Here is a 16,999-nt window from a genome sequence, read left to right as displayed (position 1 = left end):
TCAAGCACACACAGTGGTTTACTGTTTTATCATCACATTTTTACATGGGGCATTCACTGGGTGTAAAGGCTGGCCGCAAAGACAATATCCCGCCGTAGCAGGGTAGCCGCTGTCTCCATCTTGGCACCCAGGACAGGCTCTCCTACCAGGCGGGCAGCCCCCCGCAGTGAGCGACACATCTCCGCCAGGCGCTGAATGCAGCGGACAATGAGGCCCTCGGGAGTCCCTGAGAGCCCTGCCAACTCGGAGAAGGGCTGTGGGGAAAGCAGGGTGAGGACTGGATGTGCCCACCCTGGGCAGGCTCTCCCCAGCCAGCCATCTGCAAAATCCCAAACCCCAGGTACTCACCATGCCCCGGGCCCACTCATACACAACCTCGACCAGACCAAAATTCAGCTCCCCAACAAATTCCTCCACTGTCTGGTTCAGGCCACAAGCCACCTGGACCTCACCAATCCGCTTGGCCACAGCCCGGACACATTCTATTCCCTGCAGAGATGAAGGAAAGGTTAAGGCCTGCCTTCCTGCTCCAGGACAGGGAAGGACCAGATCAAGGAGGCAGCTATGCCCACCCCTGGGGCACTTACAGGGCTAGAGGGGGTCACCTGGGAGACTACCTGAGGGTAGAGGAAGGGAATGCCACAGCCCTGGCAGGGAGAAAGGGCTGGTGTCCCCTACCTGCTTGAGGGTGTTTGGGAGCTGATCCCCAGCATCCCCAGGGCTCTGGCAGACCAGGCCAGAAAGCAAGGCAGCAATCTCCTCAGGCCGCAAGGTACTTAGTGCATTGTCAAACATGAGCTCAGTGAGAAGCAACTCATGGCTGCTCATGGCACAAGCCACCCGCCCTGCCAGTTTCACGGTGCCCGCCTCATCCACGTAACCCAGGGTTCGGAGCACCTGCAAGAAAAAGGGTGGGTGTTGGACAACTTGCTGTCCCCGCCTCCCCAGCCCCCCTGCCCCAACCACTGACCCACCCACCTCTACTCGCTGGTGGTACTCAGGAAGCAGCAGCAGTGACTGATCCGACAGTAGGAAGCGCAGCCGCTCCATCTCCCTCTGTATCTGCATTCGCTCCCGCAGCTTTAGGTACTGCAGAGAGCCACCCATCAGCCTTCTCCTGCCCCTTAGCAGGGGTGCACTGAGGACAAGGGCTGAGAGGGGGGTGGCTGGTCTACAGGGGACCAGAGAGAACAAGCCCCCACTCCCAGCTTGGGAGTTAGCACCCGGGCCCTACCTGGGCAGGAAAACGGGGGCTGTGTACACACTGAGCCCCCCGGATCAGCTCCTCCAGCTTCCGGGCCCGGAGCCCACCCTCTACAACTGACACATCTTTGAGCTGCAGGTCATTGACAGGGTCGAGGGTCGGGGGTCCAGCTGGGTGGGCCTGAGCCAGACGCAACAGTTCCTGGACAGCAGTGGTCACGGCTGCAAGGGGAGGATCCTTCCTGAAGAGGGAGCAGATCTTAAGATCTGGAGTAAGATCTTCTCTCCCACAGAATCCCCCCTCAGGCTGTGGGAGCCCTCCTACTACAACCCCCACACCATGGTCTCCCTCAGGCTGGGGGAAACTCCCAGACCACTGCCCTACCCGCTCTACATGCCCCTCCCGAATGCTAAAGGGCCTCCTTAGCATCTCTGACTTGTATTTTGGCTGCTGCCTCTTGCTGAAGTCCTCCAAGATCTTCTCCCCATTCACCCGGAGCACCTTGGTGGTGATGGCAGCTATATCTCCTGGCTGAAGCTTGATCACGGTGTGGTCACAGGGCCCTGTGAAAAGGAGAGAGGAGAGCAGACCTTTCCACAGACCCAGGCATCCTGCTTATACTGCTGGCAGAAAGCAGGCATCTGCCACACTCTCACCTTCAGGCAGGAACAGCTTGAATCCCACGAGGTCATCTGGATAGGGCACATCTGGAGTGGCTGGCCCCCTGTCCTGTGGGTCCTTGGACAAGGGCTTATCACACAAGACCAGGGTTGTGAATACTCTGCTGGTGGAGTTCGAGGAGACCTGGGGGTGGTCAGAGAGACCAGGAGAGGGGGGCGTGAGGAGTAGACATCAAAGGTAGAGACCAGATACCCACTCTTGGGCAGGAATCAGGCAGCAACCATGCAGAGCTCACCAGTAGGGAGGGGTGACCAAGTCAAGCAATCAGAGCAGACTTCTTGGGGGGTGGGAGGAAGGAGTGAGCATGATGTTGTGGTGATGGAAAGGGAGGGGGTGAAAAGGAGGGCAAGCAGGGGAAATGAAGGCCCTGTTGTGATGCAACCTGCCCCCTGGCCAAGTGGGGAAATGGAGAGAGGGCTTGCTCCCTCCCACACTCTGGGGTCCAAATTCCCATCACCCTTACCTGTAGGATCACTCCCAGTGCATTGTGATGCTCCTGATTCTTCACGACCACCACCCTTCCTGCTGAGAGAGACTTCAGTCCATTCACAGACTCCACGATGTGCCGCTGAAGAGCAGGGATGCACGAAAAGGACAGATGGGAGGTGGCATCACGGGGACAGATACTTGGACTAAGTTTAGCCGCAGCTAGAATGACACAATGTCTTCCTCCCTTCTCCTTTCACCTCCTCAACACACAGTTGCTCACCTGGATCATGTGCTGGGTCTCTGTCAGTTCCTCCCCCCAGCTGTAATATTCAGGCAGGTCAACCAGTTGGCCAGTCACATCAGGCTCCTCCAAAGCTCCCAGCCTCTTGGTCAGTTCGGCCAGGGATTGTTCATGGGCCTTGGGTGGAGGCAGGGAGAAGCTGTGAAAGGGGAGTCTCCAGGCCCAGTCTGCCACACCCCCCACCCTCTACACACTGGCCTCTGGATGCCTACCTCTTCCCAGCCTGGCTTTGTCCAACCTCCTGCTCCACAGATGCGTCACCCCAGGCTCCTTACCTTGCTGTCCTTGCGGGAGGGAAACTCAGAGAAGCTCCTCTTCATCATGTCCTCCACCCTGAGGGCATCCACCCGCAGCAAGTTGAGGATCATAGTGTACGTGAGGCGGAACTGGGACTGCAGCTGGGATGGCTTCCCCTGGAGAAGTCAGTGAGATCAGGCTGGGACCCAGTGCACCCAGCCAGTCTTCTGGACTGGGCCTGCTCCAGTCAAATCTGGTCCTCACTTGCAACCATGGGGCCTTTGACAAACCACTTGCTCACCTCTTCTATAACATAAGGGAGCAAACTGAAATAAATAGATTGTCAAAGGCCACATCTAGCTCCATAGTCACAGGGGAAAAACTGGAAGCCACGGGCTCCAATCTCATCCTTGGATTCGCTCACTCCTACCTTGGCTTCTCCCAAGTAAAACAAAAACGTCAGAGAAACCTGGGTACTGTGGCTCACACCTATCATCACAGCACTTTGGGAAGCTGAGGCAGACAGATCGCTTGAGCCCAGGAGTTCAAGACCAACCTGGGTAACATAGCAAAACCTCATCTCTACAAAAAATAGAAAAACAAACCAAAAAAAAAACAATTAGCCAGGCATGGTGGCATGTGCCTGGAGTCCCAGCTACTTGGGAGGCTGAGATGGGAGGATCACTTAAGCCTGGGAGACAGAGGTTGCAGTGAGCCAAGATTGTGCCACTGCACTCCAGCCTAGGTGACAGAGTGAGTCTCTGTCTCAAAAAAAAAAAGAAGTCAGAAGAGAGGAGAATGGAAGAGAGAATCCAGCAAGGTCCTGGAGCTGGGCCCCTGCCCAGGATGCTGGCCCACTCACCATCATCATGCGGTGCAGGTCTGCCATCTCAGGCACTCGGCCCTTGCAGAGCAGGATAACGGTGCCCGTGGGGTCCAGGCCCCTCCGCCCTGCCCGGCCTGCCATCTGCACATACTCCCCAGGGAGCAGGTCCCGGAAGGTAGAGCCATCGTGCTTGCGCATGGAGTCAAACACTACTGTGCGAGCTGGCATGTTTACTCCCATGGCAAAGGTCTCTGTGGCAAACAAGACCTGGGACAGAGAGGAACAGAAAGGATCAGCAAAGACCACACACCACACCACACACACACACACACACACACACACACACACACACACACACCCCCCCCCCCCCCCGCCCTGGGCAAGCCCGCCTTACTCTGTAGACACAAGGCACCATCCCAGTTATGGGACCTCACTGAACTCTCTAGGCAAGTCTACAAGGTAGGTGTGATTGTTTTCCTCATTTTACTTATGAGTCTACTTATTTCTATTTCTTTCCTTTATCCCCATATCCCACTCCCACCCCCAACTGTAATCATTCCAATGTATCTAACAAATATCTTTTTATATGAATACGTTCTTATAGAAAGTATCTTCTTTTGTGAGCCTATAGTTTATAATTCATATAAAAGATGGTTATATATCTGATTGTTTTCTTGCTTCTTTTCCTCCACCTAGTGTTTCAACATCTGTCCACGTTCCCGTGGTCACATCTAACCCACTGCTTCCAAATGCAGCCGAACACTAGGGGTGCAACCCCGACACTAACCTTCCCTCTCTCCCAGTGAAGGGCACCCTGGTACCACCAGCACTCTGCCACCACGAACAAAAGAAGGGTGTACATGTTCTCTCACAGAACAGCGTGAGAATTTTTTTTACCAGGGAATGAAATATAGGGTCAGAGTATATTGTTATTTTGCGTAAATAGCACCTGGGTGTACTCCAAGCTGGCTAGGAATCCTGTACAAGGACTCCTGGAATCCTACGGTCTCCTACATCTCTGGCCACACTCTGCATTAACTCATTTCCTAAATTTTACCAGTCTAATAGCTGTAAAGTCATATTTTGTGAGTACTTCAGTTTGCATATTTCTGATTACTAATAACTTTTTGTATGCTTGCTAGCTTCCCATGTTTCTTTTCTGAGACCTATGTGTTCATATCTTATACATCCCCATTTTATGATGGGAAACTTAAAGTTCAGGAAGACTGAATAATTTGTCCAGGATGAAACTGTGAATGCACGGCAGAGCTGGGATTCAAACCCAGGGAGTCTGGATCCAGAGCCCAAGATCTTAACCACAGCACTGGCCTGCCTAAACCTCTGCCCTCTGGGCAGCCCCTAAGGGAACAACAAGCACCCTGGGGGGCCCCTTTCCCACCACCACATGCACCTTGACCAGGCCACGGCTGAAGAGCATCTCCACAATCTCCTTGAGGATGGGCAGGATGCCGCTATGGTGCACACCCAGGCCACGATGCAGGAGCTCTGACATGTGCAGGACCTGTGGTGGAAGGAGGCCCATGGTCAGCGATGGGGTCCCAGAATACCCTATCCCCACCAGTCTGCCAAACGTGTGCATGCACACACATATACACACACAGATGCACCTGGGGCAGCTGGCGGTCAGAGCCACGGAGGCGAGCAAGGCAGCGCTGCAGGAAGAGGTGGATCTCACTCTTCTCTGAACTGGTGGTGAGGTCAAGGGAGGTGAGGCCTGAGGCCTGCTCATCACAGCGGCCCCGGGAGAAGGTGAACACCACCACAGGCAACTGGGCACGTGTGCGGAGGGAGGTCAGGAGGGACAGGTACACTCCGCGGTCCTGGGGAAGGAAGGGGAAGGGGCAGAGGTTGAGTTCCTGAACCAATGAGAAGTGAACTAGTGTTAACTGGGGCAGTGCTCAAAGCTCAAGTCAAAACCCCTGGCGGACAAGGAAAAAAAGATGGAGGAGAAACAGGTGCTGGCAGGTATAAAACCCTCCCAGTTCTCACCTGTGCAGGGCCCCCCTGATGTGTGGGCTGCTTGGCCCCAAAGGTCTGGGCGTGTTTGCTCATTCTCTCCTTCTTGGCCTCCACAGCTGCATAGTACCTAGGGCACAGGGAGGGGTAGCCGTCATGCCCAGCTGGAGGCCCAGCCCTGACTCTTTCCCCCATCTCTGGGCTTACCCTTTTGTATGGAAGGCTCCTCGGGAGTCCAGCAACAAAAAGAGCTCTCCCTGGGTCTTGGGACTGTTCCCTGTGAAAAGATAGTGCTCCAGGGGCACAGGGCGGGTTACGGTGCTAATCACATAGATCTGACGACGCTTCAGTCGCCTTAAGAGAGGAGAGGGCAGCACGTCAGGGGTGAGAGTGTGGGAAGGAACCCACATCCCCACCCCCTTCCCTACCCCTCCAACTTTCCTGTCTTTTCTGAGACCCAGAATGGAAGGCTATCCCCCAACATCCCATCTGAACGTGCAAGGTAATCTGGACCCAAAGGGGACGCCACAGCCACCAGGTGAGACATGTCCCCCAGAATCACTCCTAAGGCCTGACCGCTCTCCTTGCTGTGGTAAACTCAGTCCCCCCACCCCAACCAAGGAGTACTGTAGCCCTCTTCACCCAGGCAACCTGGAACACCCATCTCACCCAATCCAGTCAGCAAACTCAAGGGCATTGGGGACAGTGGCACTCAGAAGGATGATAGAAACGTGGTCAGGAAGCATGATGAGCACCTCCTCCCATACGACCCCACGCTGGGGACAGAGAGGGAAGAGAGGTCATAGGAGTGCAGCCTGCCCTTCTGCCCCTAAAGAGGCACGGGATTCCTTATGGGGGTCAAGAAAGCAGTATTCTACACCTGAGTGTGTAGAATAGGAGCTGCTCAACTGGTCCCAAAGGAGAGGGCTGCCGGGATCTGGGGAGCCCATGATTCTTACCTCGGCATCGTTGATATAGTGAACCTCATCAAAGATGACCCACTCCAGGTCCCGGATAACATCGGAGCCGCTGTACAGCATGGAGCTAGGGAGAAGGGGCTGAGGGTTGACCCCTGAGTGGCTCCCGTCTCCACCCCTCCTCAGATAGCACACTCTCCTGAACAGCCACATCTTCCTAGCCAAAACTCCCCTGTATTGAGTGTCTCTCTCTCTCACCGAAGGATCTCTGTGGTCATGATGAGGCAGGAGGCCTCCGGATGCAGCTGCACATCCCCAGTGAGCAGCCCCACATCCCCAAACGTGTTTCGGAAATCCCGGAACTTCTGGTTGCTCAGGGCCTTGATGGGCGAAGTGTAGATGGTGCTGGGGAGAGAGCGTGAGGTTAGCCAGGCCCTCCGCAGACTCGTGACCTGTGCCTCCTCTCCCACATGGAGCCCTCGCGGAAGCAAGCCCCAGAAGCTCAGGTGTTCCCTTTCATCACCCAAACTGCCCTCACATTCTCCTTCATGATATAACCGCAGACAAATTCTGTCCCTAACCCCTTCCTAAACTAACCCAGGTCATTCTTCCAACCTTTCTCCCCACCATGCCTTCTCACTTCTCTCCAGGCTCTTGTCTGTCTCATCCCTGAACCTCTCACTTAAAGAATGAGCTAGGGAGGTGGAGGAAAGAGGTGAGATTTTCAAAGGATGCAGGAGAAAATGGGGCTGGCTGGTGAAGGAGGAGGTTGGTGAGAGGACTCGTACCGTGTCATGTGTTTCTGGGCTAAGGCAATGGCGTATTCAGCCACCACTGTTTTTCCTGCGGATGTGTGAGCTGCGACAAAGACAGAGTCATGCCGCTCCAAGTGCAGGATGGCCTGTTTCTGAAAAACGTCTGGCTCAAATGCCCACTACGGAAGAGAGAAATAGATGGGAGCTGAAGAAAGGAGAGGGGCCTTCCTGCCTCCTGCTCATGGAGCACATGGAGCAGGGGGATGAAGACCAGAGCTAGCCGAGGCTGGGACTGGGGACCAAGGCTGGCCTGGGATGGATATGACCTCTGGTGGACAGAGGAGACAAGGGGTGGGCTGGAAGTCTGATCCAGCAAGAGGTAGAGGAGCATGTGAAGATGGGGCTGTAGTACCTGGAAGGCTGGCTGGGGAATGAGGCGGTAGAAATCACCAACAGGGGAGGTGGCATCCACGGGGATGGCCCACTGCTCCTGAGGTAGAGGCTTGGGGGCCTCTGGGGTGGAAACAGGTGTGGATGCTTCCTGAAAGAGTCATGGCAGGGGTGACAAAGATATAACCAGAGGGCTCTCGATTACCACTCCTCCCAAAGATGTCCCTTTCTTCCCCTCAGACCCATCCTAGCCAGGCCACGTCCCTATGGCAAGGCTCTCTTTCTTGCTTCCATCATGCAGAACCACCAACCTTCAATACTAGGTCCTCCAAGCTGCTTGCTCGGGCCAGGGGAGCACTGCAGGGAGAGGCTGAAACAACGTCCCCTCTGGGACCTCCTGGCTGTCCCACTGCCTCGTTCTCATCCTCGTCACCCCCACCCAAATCCAAAGGCTCCAACAGACAGCTAAGGCTTAGCAATCCAGTAGCTGGAGTTGGATGATCTGAGAAGCAAGGCAAAAAGGTCACCCTGGTCATGTCTGTCTCTGTTCCTTAGGAGGACATAACTTCTCCTACACCCTACTGGAAAACCAAAACTAACCTTTTGGTGCAAAGTCCATGCCTTTCTTGAAACCAGGTGGAACAGTAAGAAGATCTGGGGGATAGGGACATGGAATCAGGGTCACTGCACACTGGTAAACAAATTGTGTACATTATATAAACCTAAAGGATACCATTTACAGGACAAATGCTATAGATGAGAATGTTTGCTATGACACTTCCCCAACAGATGACAATAAAGGTTGTTGTGGACATTTCCCAACAGATGACAGTAAAGGTTGTTACAGACAGGATACCTTTTTCTAACTTTCTCAAAGGCATGGGAAGGCTAACAGTAGCCCAGCGATCACCTGAGCTCTTCCTCCTCAGGTCTCAGACTCAGAGCCCCACCTTACCTTTCTCAAAGTCTATCTCCTCCTCAGCCTCCTCCCGTGTGCTCAGATCTGTTATGGTGGGTTCATCCATCCCCGCTGGGAAGAGAGAAGATAGACAGGGATTCATGGGATGCAGATAATATGAGATAGGTGGGGAACCCTTCCCTGGAGATTAAAGACACCCTCTTCTACCATCCCATCTCCACAAGAGTCACCTGGCCAGAAGGGATACTGAGTTGGATTTCCCCATAAGGACTGGGAGGCCGGCCCTGGAGGTCGGCGAAGAGACAAGGAGGTTGTGGCCGACAGATTTGTGTTCTCCAGTAAGACCTGAGGCAAGAGATCAGAGCCCCAATGAAGCTGAGCTTGTTTGTCTCTGACCACTTCCCCTTCTCCCCAGCTCTGTTTCTCATGACCTCTGACCTCCTACCTCTTTGTAACCCAATATCTGGCCTGTGGTTGGGTGTCTTTGGGCCTGTAGGTCAGATGGGACTGGGGCTCCCAGGACAGCCAGAAGAGACCAGGGATCCGTCTTCCTCTGCCATTTTCTGGAGAGAATAAAAGTAACTTTTGGGTCTTCTTTATTCCTCCGTCCCAGCTTCCTTCAGGGACCCGTCACCCTAGTCAAAGCCCCATCCAGACTCCTCACCGGGCTGAGTGCTCCACACCATGCAGAGGCAGCCAGGCTGGGGATGACAGAAACAACCGTTCTGCTTCTTGCTGCAGATCTGGGGCACAAGGAGGGAGGCCATGGGGAAGCTGAAACGAGCAAGACCAGAGGCATTAGGTAAGGAAAGAAGGTAAAATGCAGACAAAAGAGGTGATGGGATTTGTGTTTAGATCAGAAATGACAGATGTGTCAAACAGACTAGGACAATCAGGCTTGTCCAAAAACTACCTGCTACTGAATTACCTGGGGCAGATTTTGGATTTTGGAAACATGGAGGCTGGACCTAGGAATCTGCATTTTTAAAAAGCTCCCCTGCTAATCATGAAGCACACTGAAATTTGAGACTCACTGATTTTGGAAAAAGTGGTCCCAGACCTAGTGGTCCCAGATGAAGAGTTGGAGGCTCGAAGCCTAGCATCTCAGTCACCAAGTGCCCTAGTGCTTGGAGACAGAGGGGTGCTCCACGGAGAAATGCCACATTAGAAAGAGCAGCTCTCAAAGCAAAAATATTCCCAGCCCTCTCTGCTCTGTTCTCACATGGACTGTGACCCACTGCAGGTACACTGGGCTGGAATCTGTCCAGCACCAGTTCAGGCTTGGATGGACAGGCGTACAGGAACAGATGAACAAGATTAAGCTAGATCCTACTGAGAGGAGGGTGAAGGAGTTTTAGACCCAATACAGATCAAAGATTAGGGTCAAAAGTCACTCACGGTGCTCTCTGGAGCTCCAGGCAAGTTCAGCAGCTCCCAGCGCCCGGTGCATCCGAGCTCCACAGCCCGAAGAGGTAGGTCCAGCGGATCTGGAGGAGGTAGTACTACAAAAGAGGGTCAAAAGTCAGGGGTCAAAGGTCATTTCATGTCCGCTACTCCGTTCCATTTCACTCCCCTCCCCCTCACCGAGTCGCTCTGTCTCCATCATCCTGGTGCCACAGTAGCTGCCAGGCAGCCCGGAAGTGCTGCGAGTAGTCGCTGCAAAGTAAGCCCCGCCCCGAAACGGGCGGAAGTAGAGGCAACTTCCGGCACAGCCCCGCCGAGAGTGTGAACTATCGCCGCGGAGGGCCAGACTTGGACCGGTGGAAGGCCGGGCGGAAGTGCGCGCCCGGGGCCGCCGTGGTTACCGCGTTTTCCGCCCCTCGCTACGTCATCGCTGTGAGCCCGCTATCAGCGGCCAGCGCGGGCGCGGCCGGGGACCCTGGGGCTCTGGTTGCCGCCCCCTCAGGTAAGGCCCTCTGCGCCTTACTCTTCGCCCCTTTTTTCATAGCCCTTTCTCTCTTCTAACCCCCTTGCATTGCTATAAGGGAGCTACTCTGGTTTCACCGCCTTCTCTGCCGTTCGAACCCCGCGGTTGGCCTTAACCCAGCGAGGGTAGAGGGGTCGGGTGCCGTCGTCTTGCAGACGGAGTGGGTGTTCGTCCCTCCCCGGGCCACGTGGTACCTCGAGGTGCTGGTGTCTGTGATCCCTGGAGACAGTAGGGATTGCTGGATGATCCCGATGAGCAGGAACTTGGACAGCAGTCTGGCTTAAGCCAGGGGTAGGGAAAGCCAAAGGCAGGAGTAGGCAAGCCTGAAGGGGTGGGGTTGGGTACAGTGTGGAAGGCGGGTGAACCCTGGGTGGTAACAGTGGAGAGAGATGTCTTGGGCCCTGCCCCTGAACCAGGAGCCACCATGTTGGTGATACCCCCCGGACTGAGCGAGGAAGAGGAGGCTCTCCAGAAGAAATTCAACAAACTCAAGAAAAAGGTGAGGGACTGTGTGTGGACATGGCCTAACTTTCACAGACTCTGCACCCTGAGAAGGCCTGGGGTGAGTGTGAGCAAATGGGGAAGTTCTTCTGGCCCACACCTGGAGACATATCACCTCACAGTGTAGCCTCAAGAGGTGGCTTTCCCAAGCCTTGGTGTGGACCTTCTGTTTTTCTATGCAGTCTGCCATGGGGTTGTCTTCCTTTCCCATGGGTTTTAATACCACCTAAAAGCTGATGATCCCCAAGTTCGGTGTTTCCAGTTGTATCCAGTGTCATACTGAAAAACTTCAGATACCCAAAATTGAAACTATCACTTTCTGTTCTTGATCTTCCAAATAAGACTGACTACACCAATTCTGCCATGTGTTTGGACTCAAAATCTCATCTCTGACTTCTCCACTATTTGCATAGCCAGACATTTGCCAAGTCTTCTTTTTGTTTTTCGTGTTTATTCTTTATTGTGTATTCCCCAGAGCAGGGCTTTATTGACACTCATGTGGGCTGTTGTAATGGTCTCTCAACGAATTGCTTAGTCTTTTTTTTGAACAGACTTCTTCACTCCTGCTCAAATAATCCATTGAAAACACAAAATTCTGCTCCCTCTGTTTCTCTAAACTCATAAATGGCTTCACATTGTCTATATGACAAAGCCCCAAAACCTTAGTTTGGCAGCCCGTCTAGTAACATAGATCTGTTCACTGCCGCCAAGACATGCATTCCCAAAGCCTTCTTTTCTCTGCATCTTTGCCACCCTGTTTTCTTTTTTTAAAATACCCTTCTGCTCTCCAGGTCGTGCAGAGGTATTGGGGGAGGGCCTAGTTTAATGGCCATTAAACATCAGAAAATCTTACTAGCTTTCCACTATGAGTGTTCTGTATCTCTTATATTCGTATTGTTAATTCACTCAATTTATTTTATTTCTCAGACTGTAAGCTTTTTGAGGGTAGGGACCATGCATTAGCCTCCTGGATATCCCTGTTACAAAGTCATGGCTGGGCCTCATTAAATATTTAGGAAATAGATGGATGAAGCCTCCAAGAAAGGCACATAGACTTATACTTACTTGTAGCTTATATCCTAGGATTCTGGTCCATGATTGAATTCTTTGTCTTCAACTTCAAAAATACAACACGCTCTGCAGTGAGCTGAGATCATGCCACTGCACTCCAGCTCCATGTCAAAAAAAAAAAAAAAGTAACACTCTGGAAAACTTCTGGATTCCATGGTTTGGTTATATTAGGAATTTCCAGTATTATACATGATGTTGGGGACCAGAGGCAAGAGTCAGGGCACATCAATGCATCACTCTGAGGGCGTCAGGAAAGGCAGTCCCTGGAATGATGTGTCCAGGGGCCTTGGGAGAGGAACCGGCTAGGGGTTGGCCCTCACTGACCCCTCTCTTCTCACTTTTGTTCCCAGAAAAAGGCATTGCTGGCCCTGAAGAAGCAAAGTAGCAGCAGTACAACCAGCCAAGGCGGTGTCAAACGCTGTGAGTGACAGGGGAAATGGGGTTGGACTGGAAGTGAGCAGCATGGGGCTGACCTTTGTCATGGCCTGGCCAACAAATGCCTCTTCTCCTTATCACTCCAGCGCTGTCAGAGCAGCCTGTCGTGGACACAGCCACTGCAACAGAGCAGGCAAAGCAGCTGGTGAAGTCAGGAGCCATCAGTGCCATCAAGGCTGAGACAAAGAACTCAGGCTTCAAGCGTTCTCGAACCCTTGAGGGGAAGTTAAAGGTGAGCACAAGCAGAAGGCTTGTTCAGAGGGCATCCCTCCAAGTTGGAATGTATTTGGGTTTGGGGAAAAATATGCATACTCAAGCATTGGCAAATTGCTGTACCATTTTGAGTTTCATCTCTCATGTATAAAATGAAAAAAAACTAGGTGATTCCTAAGTTCTTCTCCATTTTACAAATTCTGTGATTCTAATCCACCTTGGATTGGAACTCTTGGAATGTGTTGCTCTAAGGATGGAAAGGGCTGAAAATGTTACCAGATTTAAGAGAGGTTCAAATAAACTGAACACGTATATATTGAGTCACTTAAAAATACCAGCCGGGCATGGTGGCTCATGCCTATAATCCCAGCACTTTGGGAGGCCGAGGAGGGTGGATCACTTGAGGTTAGGAGTTTGAAACCAACCTGCCCAATATGGGGAAACCCCATCTCTACTAAAAATATAAAAATTAGCAGAATGTGGTAGTCCCAGTTACTGAGGAGGCTGAGGCCAGAGAATTGCTTGAACCCAGGAGGCAGAGGTTGCGGTGAGTCGAGATGGCACTCCAGCCCAGGGGACAGAGCAAGACTCAGTCTAAAAAGAAAAAGGAAAAAAAAAAAAAAAAACAAAAAACAATGCCAGATGTAGCAGTGGCTCATTCCTGTAATTTTAGCACTTTAGGAGGCTGAGGCAGGAGGATTGCTTGAGCCCAGGAGTTTGAGACTAGCCCTGGCAACATAGTGAAACCCCATCTCTGCAAAGAAAAAATACAGAAATTAGCCAAGCATGATAGAGCGCACCTCTAGTCCCAGCTACTAGGGAGGCTAAGGTGGGAGGATTGCTTGAGCCTGGGAGGTCAAGGCTGCAGCAAGCTACGATTGCACTATTGCACTTCAGCCTGGACAGCAGAGCAAGATCCTATCTCAAAAAATAAAACCACATAGTCAAATAAGAAATGTACATAGAATTAAAAGGAAAAAAAGATCAGAGGAAACCTAGAAGAAGGTGAGCAAAGAGGAACACCTCTGTTCCATGGTTGGGCAGCCTTCTGCTCCACACTGAGGGAGGTCCCTCACCTCTCCAGGACCCCGAGAAGGGACCAGTCCCCACTTTCCAGCCCTTCCAGAGGAGCATATCTGCTGATGATGACCTGCAGGAGGTAAAGGCTCCTAATTTTCTGTCTCTGAGGGGTTGGGGATGGAGGAACATGAGAGACTAATGTATTTTGGACCGCATGTCAACAACTGGGAATCTTAACTATTCTTGGTCTCTTTTACAGTCGTCCAGACGTCCCCAGAGGAAATCTCTGTATGAGAGGTTAGAGAGTAGAGATAAGACTGGGCCCACTTGGCGGGGTTGATTACCTGAGTCCTTGGGAGGTTTGGGCTGTAGGGGCTGGGCTGTTGAGGGAGTGTTGAGTCTCCACAGGGTCTGAAGGGAGAAGGTAAAAGCACCCTTTGATCTTCAGTCTGCTTCTCCCCAGCTTTGTGTCTTCTAGCGACCGGCTTCGAGAACTAGGGCCAGATGGAGAAGAGGCAGAGGGCCCAGGCGCTGGTGATGGTCCCCCTCGAAGCTTTGACTGGGGCTATGAAGAACGTGGTGGTGCCCGGTCCTCAGCCTCCCCTCCCCGAAGTCGCAGCCGGGACCGCAGCCATGAGAGGAACCGGGACAGAGACCGAGACCGGGAGCGGGATCGAGACCGGGACCGAGACAGAGACCGGGACCGGGACAGGGATCGGGATCGAGAGCGGGACCGGGACAGGGATCGAGACCGGGAGCGGGAGCGGGACCGAGACCGAGAGCGAGACCGAGAGCGAGAGGGTCCTTTCCGCAGTGAGTGAGCTTGGCTGGAGGTCAAGGTGACCTTAACTGAGGTTTATGTGGGTCCTACTATGTGAAGTGTGGCATGGGCTATGTCTTGTGACTGTGATTCCTGATCCCAAAGGGTCGGACTCATTCCCTGAACGGCGAGCCCCTAGAAAAGGGAACACTCTCTATGTGTACGGAGAAGACATGACACCCACCCTCCTCCGTGGGGCCTTCTCTCCTTTTGGAAACATCATTGACCTCTCCATGGACCCACCCAGAAAGTAAGGATGACAACGGGGCATGATGAGAAGGAAGTCCTGGGGGAATCCTGGGGTGTGAGACCTGAGGGAGGAAGCTGCCCTGCCTGCAGCCACCTATGATCACTGGATTTGGTTGGGTCCACAAGAGCCCACTGGTTCTCCACTGACCCTGTTTTCTCTTATCCCAGCTGTGCCTTCGTCACCTATGAAAAGATGGAGTCAGCAGATCAGGCCGTTGCTGAGGTTGGAACTTCCCAAATCTGTTCTTCCCATCGCTTCTGCTGTTCTCATATTTTCTCCTCAAAATACTAGATGCCAGGAAGAAGTTGGTTCCTCTTGATAAAGAAAGTCTCTCCCTATTCACGCAGAAAAACTTATATTCTCAGATTCCTATTCAGTCTACTCCTAGGATAGCAACTCCTGGAATAACTTCTTTGGTTTATCTGTAATGTTTTCTTCCCCATCCTCTGCCTCCCCTCTTCTGCTTCAGCTCAACGGGACCCAGGTGGAGTCTGTACAGCTCAAAGTCAACATAGCCCGAAAACAGCCCATGCTGGATGCCGCTACTGGCAAGTCTGTTTGGGGCTCCCTTGGTAAGAATGGGATTCTTCCCTCCCCATCCTCTCTCCCACAGTCCACTCCTTTTTGTTCCCCCTCACATACTTGGGTTTCCGAGAGATGATACAGGTCAGTTTGTGTGGAGGCTGTGGGAATGGGAAGGAAAATTTCAGATCCTCTGTCAGAGATAAAGAAAGGAGAGAAAAGGATTGAAAGCAGTTTCCAAAGTAGTGACTGAACAGGGAAGAAAGTGGGAGCTGGAGTGAGATTGGTGAGAAAGATGAGTGTCTCATGGGACTTGTTCATTTTGAGATGGAGTAGAGCAAGTTTCATAAGTATTTAAAATCAGCGATCTGGAGCTCAGGTGTAAGGAATGAAAACATAGATTCAGTCATCCATGTCACAAGGATGCTCCCAAACAATAGGATAATTAGGGAGACTGATTTCAGAGGGAAAAAACGACCCAGGACTAGGCTTGAGGAGTACTCAGGGACTGTGTTAGGAAACAGGACTGTCCTCCTCATGCCCCACATATCCCCAGTTCTCCTGACATGTTAGGCTAACGTTGAGCCTAATGTTAGCAAAGGAGACAGGAGGAGGGGTCCGGGCTGGGAGCAGCACCAGAGGGGCCTGGGCCACTGAAGCCAAAGGACACACACTTTGAGAGGAGTGAGTAGCCAGTAGTGTCAAGGTACAGAGATCACAGGGTGGGAAGTGAGTGGGAGCCATTCTCTCTAGCCCCAGAGCGGTGAGGATGGAATTGTTAGATAGGGTGAAAAGAGTGACATGTCTGGTGGAGGGAAGAAAGAGAAAGGGGAAGAAACAGCTAGAGGCTTGAGAGAGAATGGTGAGGGCCAAAGCTACATCCTGGATGAGTTCTCCTGGTGGAGTTAGTAGCATTTCTTAGTGTGAATAACCATTCTGCCTGAAAGTAGGTTTTCCTGGGAAAGGAGTGAGCAGAAAGAAGGGCTCAGAGCAAGAATGACCCTTCAGGCAAAATGAGGAACTAGAATTGACCAGCATGTCAACAAAGGGCTACAGAGGTTTTCTAGTTTTTAACTTATGATGTACTATAAGTAGTGGGTAACACTGTTCACGTGTCTTAGCAATGACATTCGGGATTTTACTAAGAACAAAACATTCATCATCATATCTGCTTATACTGTTGGCCGTGGGTTGGCCCAAAGGAGCTAAGGGAGACAGGCCATCCTGGCCACCAGAGGGCAGTGTGGAAACTGGGCTTCCAGAGACCCCAGCCAGGAGTGAGGTAGTCCGGAGTTGGCCTCAGGGTCTGATCTGTGATCTCCTTCAGACCTTAACTATTCTTCTCCTCCCTCCCTAGCTGTCCAGAACAGCCCTAAGGGTTGCCACCGGGACAAGAGGACCCAGATTGTCTACAGTGATGACGTCTACAAGGAAAACCTTGTGGATGGCTTCTAGGGAACAGAGCTGGATTCCTTGTGCCTCATATGCCCCAATGCTGGTCTCAGTAAAACACTGAGGTGGAAGCTTACACATCTCCCTCAGCCTCTGGTTTTTCAGCACTTGGGATTGGGGTTAAGCCTTTAAAAACAGCTGTCAGGTTTGAT

General features: G+C 52.4%; 2 protein-coding genes across 3 annotated transcripts; one reads left to right on the top strand and one right to left on the bottom strand.

Annotated features, from left to right (window-relative positions):
- Positions 1-10,349, bottom strand: SKIV2L (Ski2 like RNA helicase). Of its 2 annotated transcripts, XM_032269042.1 has the most exons (28): positions 10,221-10,349; positions 10,035-10,138; positions 9,301-9,410; positions 9,082-9,199; positions 8,867-8,981; positions 8,673-8,747; positions 8,318-8,371; positions 8,029-8,219; positions 7,740-7,868; positions 7,361-7,506; positions 6,831-6,977; positions 6,615-6,699; positions 6,325-6,431; positions 5,863-6,009; positions 5,689-5,785; positions 5,307-5,519; positions 5,090-5,200; positions 3,715-3,945; positions 2,891-3,028; positions 2,595-2,732; positions 2,349-2,453; positions 1,861-2,008; positions 1,641-1,767; positions 1,235-1,445; positions 979-1,089; positions 679-897; positions 349-489; positions 1-254 (listed from the first exon to the last, which is right to left on the bottom strand). In XM_032269042.1, exons 1-28 carry the CDS (start codon positions 10,240-10,242, stop codon positions 54-56), a joined length of 3,741 nt encoding a protein of 1,246 aa, XP_032124933.1. In that variant the 5' UTR covers positions 10,243-10,349; the 3' UTR covers positions 1-53. The 2 variants fall into 2 exon arrangements, with proteins under 2 accessions (XP_032124933.1, XP_032124932.1); XM_032269041.1 differs by having other exon boundaries at positions 1-489; positions 10,221-10,332.
- Positions 10,330-16,925, top strand: NELFE (negative elongation factor complex member E). Its single transcript, XM_032269054.1, has 11 exons — positions 10,330-10,542; positions 10,980-11,062; positions 12,486-12,555; positions 12,657-12,802; positions 13,868-13,942; positions 14,063-14,100; positions 14,267-14,616; positions 14,729-14,873; positions 15,041-15,095; positions 15,343-15,445; positions 16,753-16,925. Exons 2-11 carry the CDS (start codon positions 10,988-10,990, stop codon positions 16,848-16,850), a joined length of 1,155 nt encoding a protein of 384 aa, XP_032124945.1. The 5' UTR covers positions 10,330-10,542; positions 10,980-10,987; the 3' UTR covers positions 16,851-16,925.
- Positions 16,926-16,999: the final 74 nt, after the last annotated feature.

Source organism: Sapajus apella, unplaced genomic scaffold (assembly GCF_009761245.1).
Source record: "Sapajus apella isolate SASKATOON/1434 unplaced genomic scaffold, GSC_monkey_1.0 scaffold188, whole genome shotgun sequence".
In the NCBI taxonomy this organism is placed as follows: Eukaryota; Metazoa; Chordata; class Mammalia; order Primates; family Cebidae; genus Sapajus; species Sapajus apella.
The sequence above is the reverse complement of the archived record's forward strand: the minus strand, read 5'-3'. Positions and strand labels throughout refer to the sequence as shown.